The sequence below is a fragment of the Podarcis cretensis genome, assembly GCF_951804945.1.
Source record: "Podarcis cretensis genome assembly, chromosome: Z".
Classification (NCBI taxonomy): domain Eukaryota; kingdom Metazoa; phylum Chordata; class Lepidosauria; order Squamata; family Lacertidae; genus Podarcis; species Podarcis cretensis.
Window position 1 is genome coordinate 25,408,040 of NC_137184.1, and position 10,612 is coordinate 25,418,651.

General features: G+C 45.4%; 1 protein-coding gene across 1 annotated transcript; it reads left to right on the forward strand.

Moving 5' to 3' along the window:
* The first annotated feature begins 354 nt into the window (after nt 1-354).
* KCNE5 (potassium voltage-gated channel subfamily E regulatory subunit 5) lies at nt 355-7,465 on the forward strand. The gene has a single exon (XM_079961795.1). The coding sequence runs from the start codon at nt 4,320-4,322 to the stop codon at nt 4,797-4,799; it is 480 nt and encodes a 159-aa protein (XP_079817921.1). The 5' UTR covers nt 355-4,319; the 3' UTR covers nt 4,800-7,465.
* Nucleotides 7,466-10,612: the final 3,147 nt, after the last annotated feature.

Consider the following 10,612-nt stretch of genomic DNA (forward strand, 5'->3'; position numbering starts at 1 on the left):
GAGACCTTAAGACTAGCTACTCTCAGCCCCAGGTTTGCAATATGGGGATGTTGCCACCTAACTTGCGGAATTATTGCGGGGATTTCAATCACCTAATGCATATGGAACTGAAGTTGACACTCCCACAGAACCAAGATGCCCCAGTGTAGCCACTGCTATTATAGCATATAAACTCAGAACTGAATTCTTAACATTACTGTGATTATGCCAGCCTTTATTGGTCCTTCCTATTGCAAAAGAAAATACAATAGTATTTGTGGAGAAGAAATTCAGAGGTTTTTGGAAGTGGAGAATATAGTGCTAATGATTTAATATTATGGAAGAATATTTGATTTAATATTATGGAAGAAAAAAAGCTAACTCCTGGCTACATGCTGAAGTCCAAAATTTGATTACCCTACCCACCCAGCAACTGATACTCTTAGTTTGGATCCAAAGATAAGGATGTTCATGGAAGGAAAGTTTCCTGCCCCCTCCTCTTCATCCTGCCGCCCCCTGTGACCCCCACAAATCTCTGAAGGGTTAGGGGACCCTCCTGAACAATATGTGATGGAGGCACAGACCCAGCCGATGTGGCAGATGGTGGTGGCAGCACAACAGGCCCCACAACAGTTTCTGGGTCAGCATAGGTATGCCAGGTCCCACTGGCTGACACTATTTGCAAATGTTTTTGTTGGCATGGCTGAGCAGCAAGACATCTAATGTCATTTTCTACAACAAAATGGTGCTTACTCCCAAGTATATTTGTGTATCATAAAGACAGCAGAAGCAAAGTCCCAATTTATTCCTACAACCATGATGGTGCCGTGATTTAAGTGAGTTCTTAAACTCAAAACCACCTGTTCATATACATCTTTTTTATTTATGGTATTTTTCAGCCATCCATTTGTCCTAAAGAAATACAGAGCTCCACAAGCTGCCCCTTGTTAAGAACAGGTGCCAATGCAGTTGTGGTCTGAGCCTTTTTTGGTCATTCTGCTGCATTGCTCTGTGCATGGAGGAACTGTGAGTTGGCTGATGGAGAACAGATCTAGCCGCTTTCGGCTCAGCAAGTCCCAACCTTCAAATTTCTCCCATATATTAACAAAAGGGAAACTAAAGGAAAGAGAAAGCAAGATCTAGAATTAGCAGTGCATGCCACAGGTTTCTGCTTAAGGGCTCGTTAATGCCTTCACACAAACAGCTCTTACCTTAGCCCAGCCTTACCAAGTCTTAAGAGCTTTGAGAACGTAAAGAAGAAAAGTCACTTGATTCAGGGATGGTCCACATATATATTGGCTTGTTCCGACCTCTTTTTCTTAATGGTGACATGGACCATTCATAATGTAGGGATATTCTTCACAACTGTGAGCAGGACAGTGGGGTGGGGTAAGTGAAAACAAGTTACAACAATTAATTTTAATGCTGTTGACTGCTCCTGTTCAGGCTGCACAGAAAAAAGGCATTTTGGTTCCTGAAATTCGTTCTGATCATGCAAATAAAATATAACTGATAGAATTCTACAGGTTGTGGGATTACTGTGTTAAAACAGTCAAGATCCAAGGATCCCCTGGTATGCACTTCCAGATGGTGGAGACGTCAGGCACCACCTTGCCACCCAGGCATCTTCACTTGGTCACAAGTGGCCAATAGCTAGGTGCAAAATGTGTCTGGCACCTGGCTAATTTTGAAATCTGGTGATCAATAAAATGACTCCAGGCAGCCCACAAGCAGGGATGCAAGATCTGTGGCCCTCCAGAAGTTGCTGAACTACAGCTTCTATCACCCCCAACCTCAGGCTATGCTGGCTGGCGATGATGGGAGAGCCACAGGTTCCCCACTGCTGACTTAAAAGCAGTAGCCCTCACCTACTGTATATCTGCCACAAACTGGTGTTCAGCCTTGCTGTGCCATAGTGAGTGGTAAACTGCTAACTTGTCCCATAACTAATAGTCAAGGACAGATAGTCAAATATTTAGTAATATGAAGGAGAACTTCCTTTCGTCTCTCCAGTAGCTACAGCAAGTAGTTTGAGGGAAGCTCTTCCCAAGGCCTTACAAGGCAAAAGTTTACGGGTGAAACAAGGATTCGATCCAGCTTGGTGATTGTGAGTCTTAAACATTCCAGATGAATTAACACAGAGGATAGCTCTGGGTTTTAAAATGTCCTATGTATGTCACACAACCTTTATTATTTACTTCATGTATGCATAGCCTACCCAAAAGCATCTAGGTGACTTCGTTAAAAGCAACTGCAATAGCAATGCATTTCCTCCCAAAACAAAAACAAATCACAAACAGCCAACAACAAAAATCCCTCTTAAAGCTCAAATGTGGATAAATTGCCAAAGCCACATTCAAAGCTCTGACAACCCCAATAAATATTTAGCCACCACCTGAGGTGGGCGGGGGGTGGGGAGAATAACAGTGTTTAGTTTTTTACAGTCACCTTGAGAATTGCAGCACATATATACCAACAAAAAGAAATAAGGGGAAAAGTCTCCTGCTTCCCAGGATTCTAATGTATGTCTTAATTTGGACAGTTTGACCTGAGGAGAGAGAGTATTGTGCTTAAAACAAAGAGTAAAGGTATCCGTGTTGACAGCTAAGAAAAATTCCAAAATCCCTACTAGGGCAGTACTTTTATTAGATCAACCAATGTAACACAAAATATTGTGTGTATTTTCCCACCAGTGTGGCCAATAACCGCTTGGGCAAAAAGGGAGATTTAGATTGTAGAAAATGGCGAAATGCAATGGTTCCTCTGCATTGCGAGTCCAAGTTGCCCCCCCCCATCATTAAAAAAAAGCCCAGAGATGGAAGAGTATCCTGTGGTGATGCTTGGCAGTTGAGGCTTTAAGTGCATGAAACTTCAAGCCTGCCTTCCACATGCACCAGGAAACAGTGTCAGAGCACAAATTCTACATGGGGAAGGTCCCTTTGGATAGGGTTGCCATATTTCAGTCATTCCTGACACCCACAAAATTGTTAAGAGTCCATCCACATCTGGAGGGCCACAGGCTCCCCAACACTGGTGTAGGCTAGTGTTTCCCAACCTCTGGATGATGGCATGCAGGTGAGTTGCAAAACTCACACAAGTGAGTCATAAGCTTTATAAACAAACCCTAAATAAGAATGGTTTGTAATCCTTGACTGGTATGATGGGCTTTTTTGTTCATGTATTATAATGCTGCATTAGCACTTGCAAATGAATGTCACAAACCTCCAATTCTTGCATTTCAACCTTGGAAACTGCTGTCTGGTGGCTGGCAGCAGAGAAGATCCAAGGTCCAAAATGTAATGTGATAATAAACTGATGGGTCACCATACCAAGTAAATTGGGACTTGTGGGTTGTCATAGCAAAAAACTTGGGAGCCACTAGTGCAAACATTGCTTGGCCTGACAGACAAATAGTCTGAACTGCAGCTTCCTATGGGTGTCCCTGTGTCCCATCTGGTTTTGGCCCTTCCGAAACCACAGCAACTGCAAGCCTCACTCGCAGAGATCATGGGTGCCACCCCTCACTCCCATGGCCTTGGTCATACAGCTTGTTCCATTTTCCAGAGAGTGGTTCTGAGGCTGGTGGGAGTTGTGGTCCAAATCATCTGGAAGGCACCAGCTTGGAAAAGGCTGCACAGAAATTTTCTCAAGCATCATTGTGCACATTTATGCAAAGCAACAAGAAGAGACCCAGTAAGGATGCCCTTGCCCCTTGCTTTTCATCTGCACCACCAGAATTAAAGCAAAGTTTTAGACTTAGCAAAACGATGGTGACAGCTAAACCTTTTTTTTAAAAAAACAACAACAAACTGATGGATCCATACCCCCCAACACACATTCGCTGAGCGTGATAGGTAAGGGGGGGGGGCTCAGATCTCAAAGCAGGAGCACCCCCAAAAAAATTCAAAGACACCTTCCCATATTTCAGTTCATGGGCGAGTGGGCGGGATGGGGGGTGGGGGCAGACCACTGGCAATATCATAAGGCAGCCAGACTCCAGGATTGCCAGTTAAGGAACAAAGAAGCTTTTTAGAGGCGGAGAGACTCTCTCCCCCCCCCCGCCGCCGCCCATCCCCCTTGGAGAGTTCTGGGTGGCAGGCGGCCGAGAGAGGGGGAGAGGCAGGCGCCCCCTGCTTTCTCCCGCAAGGGGGTGGGGTGGGGTAGGCTGCAGACGCCTTTGTCCCTCCAGCGCCAGGCGAGAAGCAGATGGCCGAGGCGTGAGAGGCCAGCAGGCAACGGCTGTGTTGCTGCTGGGCGGGCGGTGCGCGCCTGCAAGGAAAGGGGCGAGGAGCAAGGAGGCCAAAAGGGACCAGAGGCTAGCGAGCGTGCCAAGGCGGCGGATGCAGGGTCCGATGAACTGCAGCGAAAGCATCCGAATCCAGGTTCTCCTGAGCCGGCTCTGGCAGGAGCTGCACGGCGGCGGCAGCGGTGGCGGCGCTGCTCCCAATGCCATCCGCAGAGGCAGCAGCCTCCTCGACGACTCACTCCCGGCGCCAAGCCAGGCGACAGCGTCGGGCAGCAAAGCGGGCGCAGACGACGCTTACCTGTACATCTTGCTCATCATGATATTCTACGGCTGCCTGGCCGGGGGCCTGATCCTGGCCTACACGCGCTCCAGGAAGCTGGAGTCCAAGCACGACCCTTACCACTTGTACATCGAGAGCGACTGGACGGCGAGAGCGGGAAGCCTGGGAAGGGGTGCAGGAGGACCAGGAGCGAAGCTGGCGGTGGCGGCCGGGGAGCCTAGCCTGGGCGAGGGGATGCCGGCGGCTGCCGGCGGGGAGAGGGGGAGCAGCGGCGACGACAGCGAGCATCTGTGAGAGAGCGGGAAGGCTCCGGAGGAGGATCGGATCGGCCCACCCCAAATCTGAAGAAGTGCTCTCGGGGGTGGGGGGTGCGGTCCGCTCAAAGGCTGGAATTCTGAACTGCGACCTGCGCCTCTCAGCTCGGCGGGGGCAAAGAAACAACAACAAAAATTAACCAAGAAGCTTCATTTGCCCCACGAGGAAGCCGCGTGCAAGCTTTGAATGGGGAGGCAGATGGCGCTAGGCAAAAAGACGGTTTGGTGCTCAGCGTTGTTATTAGTCTTAAGCGGAGGGAGCGTTGTGCTGTGCAGTTATATATAGGTATTTACACCAGCGGTGCAGAACCTGTCCCGTCCCCCCCCCCCCCCGAAGTTCCCACTAAGACTTCCAGCTCCTATGATTCTTCCGGGGTAGCCATGTGCTTTAAATGCATCTGGGGGAAACTTAGGTTCTCCATCTCCAGATTAGACTGTGCTGACTGCAAAACAAATCAGTGGACACATATGCCAGAGGCCATGTGATGGTGGAGTTAACCGTGGGATGCTCTCCCTTAGAGAACACAAGTCACCAGGACTGGGATCCATCTCTGGCTCTGTTTGGAAGACAGACAGGTTTATTGGTTCCCTTGGGAGCTTGCAGGACTTAAAAGTCTGCCTGCACACCATACATTTAAAGCACATTCCGCTGCCCACAACCCAAAAGAATCCTGGGAACTGTAATATGTTAAGGGTGTGAAGATAAGATTCTTTCAGGGTGGTGGGCACTGGAATGTGCTTTATATTGTGCAGGCAGCCCTGTGATGGAGAGGATTTCATATAAAGTATTTGTAGCTGTTTTGCTGCTTAACCTCCATTTTGATGATGGGTTTCCAATTAAAAGGTGCCCACCACCCTGGAAAGGAGAGGATAATTTATCTTCAAAATATCATGTTACAATGAGCTTTGGCTGTGAACACACAAACCCTGCCATTCAAGCAAATACTTTTCTGGGGCCCTGAGGTCCAAGCTTCTCTCCCCACCGCAACAGCCCCCTGCAACCCTCAGCAGCTGCACAGCCCATCAATAGTCCTAAGAGGAGGGGTGCTGGCCAGGGAAACAAAGAGAGCAAGCCATGCGGGTTGGAAGGGTGTGTGTGGGTGTGTGTGTTTTGAGGTTGGAGACCTGGTATGACACCGCTTTGGATTTTAACAGCACAAACCTTTTGTTCCCTTTAATTGCCCCCAGAGGAAGAGAGGACCCCCTGCCCCAGAAATGAACACCAGTGCCTCTACTTTTCAGTAGGGGTGGTGGGCTACCTCCAGTCTTGCATGGTCTGCCATTTTCTCTTCAGCTGGAAAGTGTTCTGGATCTCTTGACACAGCCTTAAACAACCTGGTGTCCTCCGGGTGCTTTGGACTACAACACCTATCAAGAACAGTCAGTAGAACCAGGTTGGGAAAGGCTGGCCTGCATCAAGAATACCATTAGGTATCAGGCAAGATTTCCCTCCCAAGCTTTTAACCTCTGGTGTACGTTTGATCATTTTTTAGGTGTCATTTTTAAAAACAACAACCCCCCAACCCCCTTTCTTATGCTTTTTATAGTGTTTGTATTAAATATCACAAACCACCCTGGAAATTTTGAATTAAAGGGCAGCAAAGTAATGTTTTAAATAAAAAAAAATGCTAGGTCCTGTTGCCAACATCTATATGGAATTGTCTTCTTCCTGGTGTAGATTGCCATATTTCAAAAAGTAAAAACCAGGACACCCCAAAATTGCTTTTTTATATACCAGTGGGAAGATTTTAAAACAATGAACTTGCCTTCAAATGCAATGTAACTGAGGAATGAATGTCTTCTGCTGACTTCTGTGACTTTCTTAGTGTCTACAATCTCTCTCAATGTGTTCAATGGGGAATATGTGTGTGTGTATAGAGAGAAGAGTAAACCCCATTGAACTCAGTGGGACTAACCTCTAGGTAGACATTTATAGAATTGCACTCTAAGGCTGCAGTCCTAAATACTTATTAATTAACACATTGAGATTTACCTTTGAATAACGTGCATAGGATTGCACTATAAGTTAGTTGTGCTGAAGACCCATTAAAATCAATTGTGACTTATCAAATTTGTTTGAATAAGATTTAAGTGCAACTAACTTAATCTGGCTCCAGTTCAGTGATCATAAATGACAGTTGTAATTTGCGGTTACTGGGAAGCAAAAACATTTGGCTGACAGCAGGGACCTGTTATAGTCTCTCTTAGGTATTTTACTGGTTGATCTTAAACTTCAGCCTAAATCCACTATCAACAGAATTTTGCAGTTCCACAGTGATAATAAACGACTACGGTATTTATTATCCTTGTAAACGATAGTCATTTTCAGTAACAGGGAATTTTCTGTTCCTTTGATAAAGGTCCAACATGTCAAACACTGCAGTGCATTTAGAAATGAAGCAAGCGAGTGCTTGTTTGTTCCTGTCGAGAGAATAATAATCTGAAATGGATTAATATTTTGCTTGTTGTGTTCATGGACTTTGGAGCAATTTTATACCCATGTATAGACTTTGATACACTTCATGTGTAGACCTTGATATACCTAGCAACTGCATGTATTTGGGAGATGGGAGTATTTATATTTCCAGTGTTTTGTTTTTTCTACCTTGATTTAGATTAATATACCATTCCTGTGACTTTTTCTAATTATTGTATTTGTGACAAGTTACTGCAATGATTAGCTTTCCACTACATTTCCGAGAGGCAGACTTCACGTGCCCCTAATTTTGTTGTCATGGTTCAGTCTTCTCCTACCTGCATTTGGGACTTGATGTCCTGCATAAAAACATAAGAGCCTGCTGGATCAGGCCAATGCCCCATCTAGTCCAGCATCCTGTTCTCACAGTGACCAACCAGATGCCTGTGGGGAACCCACATGCAGGATTCATGCACTAGAGCACTCTTTCCTCCCATGGTTTCCAGTAACTTGCATTCAAAAGCATTGCTGTGGAGGCAGAGCATAGCTATTGTGGCTAGTAGCCACTGGATAACCTCTTTGAATTTGTTTAGCCCTTGTCTAGCATCAAGAGAATAGGGGCAGTAGCAGCTGTGAGTGAGCAAGTGACTAAGCCCCAGTTCCCTCTACTGTTAAAAGAAAGTACTAGACATCAAGGTTTCAAGAATGACATTTTGCCAGAGTGTATAATCTGATTTTCCTGTCCGTAGGCCACATACGTTACAACAGCCACATGCATCGTAACATAGTTCTAAGGCCGAGCTATAATGAAGTGGGGCAGGCAGGAAGAAGGTGGCGTAAAATGGGGCATGGCAAAAGCAAAATAGGTAGAATTTAGGAGACAACAAGGAAGGTAGAGCTGGGCTGGGTGAAGATTTAGGACAAATGAGGAAGCAGGTGGTGTAAAGAAGGGTGAGCCATGGCAAAGGAAGGCAAAGAAAAAGCAAGTTTGCTGGAGAGACTCTTCTATGAATGTAGCACCTCTTTATAGTCATGTTTCAGTCCACATTCCCACAATTTGGTGAGACTCTTGCATATGTAAAAGCTTCTGGATGGAAAGATTTCTCTAATACAGTGTCTTTCAGAAAGAACATTTTTGAAAGGCAAATTATATAGTCCTGAGATTTGGAGGAATCTCTCCATATGGATATGTAATTGGTTTTTTTTTATAATTTTGCATTGTAAAAACCAAATAAAAAAGGATTTCAAAAGAAAGGCAAATTATATTAATGGGCCTCACACCATTCTTCAGTTGCATATCCTTTGAAGCTTCTGTAAAGTAAAAAATAATTTAATTCCAATGCCATACATTTATGGTTGAAAGTATGCATAAGGTTTATGTACATTTTTTTAAAAAAGATTACAGCATACCCAGGGGCATTCTACTTTATCACATAGGACTCCTGCTAATACAAAGACAAATGCCTGCACAATGAAACATCAGGAAGAATAAATCACATGCAAATGCACATGTCTTTGTCAAATGTTTTTGAGTTAGCAGTAAAGCATTATGCGGTAAATATTCTTTTTTTAACAGCCTACAAATTGAACAAGAAAAACACTGTTACAATGCTGTGATTGGGGTCTTACTATAGACTAAGATCTAGATAAAATTTCACAGTTGTCTGAGGTGTCACTCATCATCTGAGCCAAACAGTCCAATTCTACACACAGAATTATTCTGAAGGCTGCACAAAAAGCCATCCCAAAATATTGATTAATCACAAGAGGAGGCTTTGTCTTTCAGATGGTTCAGACAGGCCATCCACAGACAATGTTTTTCTCCCCACTATATAAGGTGTAAGGCACTTGAGGGGGGCTCTTTCTCAGGAGAGGCTGCCCAACACTATTTACTGCATAACATGGGATTCCATCACTTCATCTATGAACAGAGGCTTACTGCCTTTCAGCAAATGTGTGTCTTTTGCCACAACCTCGTCCACATTGAGCAATTCATCTCACCCATCACCCTGTTCATACATTGAAAGCTTGGATGAAATAGGATAGCCATACATTCGGAATTTGGACAAAACTAAAAAAGTACCACAACTTTTGTGTTCAGATTTTCACTTTTTGAAATATAGCAACCCTAGGATGAAGGGGTTGCTGGGTCATTCTGGTTAGCCCAGCCCTCTTGCCAATGAAACAACCACTCACCACAATGGCTTTTTATGCAAAGGCTGTGTGAAATAAATAATAATAATAATAATAATAATAATAATAATAATAATAATATTTTATTTATACCCTGCCCTCCCCAGTCAAGACCAGCCTCAGGGCGGCTAACATCAGGTATAAAAGCAATTGATTAAAATACAACTTAAAAACACGATTAAAATACAACTTAAAATGCAGCCTCATTTCAGTGGAAGCCCAGATCAAAAACTGTTTGGGGGAGAAAATGTCAAATCTTCACCAAGGCCAACTATCCAGACTGGTCCTATGTTGGCCAGAAAAAAGCCAGGGAAGTCCCCAAATAGGGGTTCCATCACAGAAGGAAAAGGAAAGGGGGGGGGATCAGGCTGATTCCAAGCTAAAGGCCAGGCAGAACAGCTCTGTCTTACAGGCCCTGCAAAAAGAAATCAGATCCCGCAGGCCCCTGGTCTCATGAGACAGAGCATTCCACCAGGCCGGAGCCAGTGTTGAAAAGGCCCTGGCCCTGGTTGAAGCTAATCTGACTTCCTTAGGGCCCGGGACCTCTAGGGTGTTGCTATTTATAGACCTTAAGGTCCTCCGTGGGGCATACCAGGAGAGGTGGTCAAATAGGTACGAGGGTCCTAGGCCACAAAGGGCTTTAAAGGTCAAAACCAGCACCTTAAACCTGACCCTGTACTCCACCGGGAGCCAGTGCAGCTAGAAAAGCACTGGGTGAATGTGGTCCCGCAGCAAGGACCCCGTAAAGAGCCTCGCCGCAGCATTCTGCACCTGCTGGAGTTTTTGGAACAACTTCAAGTGCAGCCCTGCGTAGAGCGAGTTACAGTAATCAAGCCAGGAGGTGACTGTCACATGGATCACTGTGGCCAAATCAGGGCGGGAAAGGTAAGGGACCAACTGTTTGATACGGTGGAGATGGAAAAATGCCGCCTTTGCAGTAGCTGCACCCTGCGCCTCCATGGAGAGGGAGGCGTTGAAGGTTACACCCAAACTCAAAGGGCCCCACACATTTGTACCATCAAACACATACAAGTACAATTCCACATGATAAGAAAACCAATTGGCCTAGGGTTCTACCTTGTGTGGAGCCCAAAATGAGTATGCAGATACTCATATAGGACTCATTCACGCAAACCACCACATGGCTGGCGTTTGTGGCATCATCAAGAGGGATGGCTAACTTG

Bases quoted from the DNA above. Each gene is read 5' to 3' on its own strand.
- KCNE5 (XM_079961795.1), top strand. From the start codon at position 4,320: ATGCAGGGTCCGATGAACTGCAGCGAAAGCATCCGAATCCAGGTTCTC.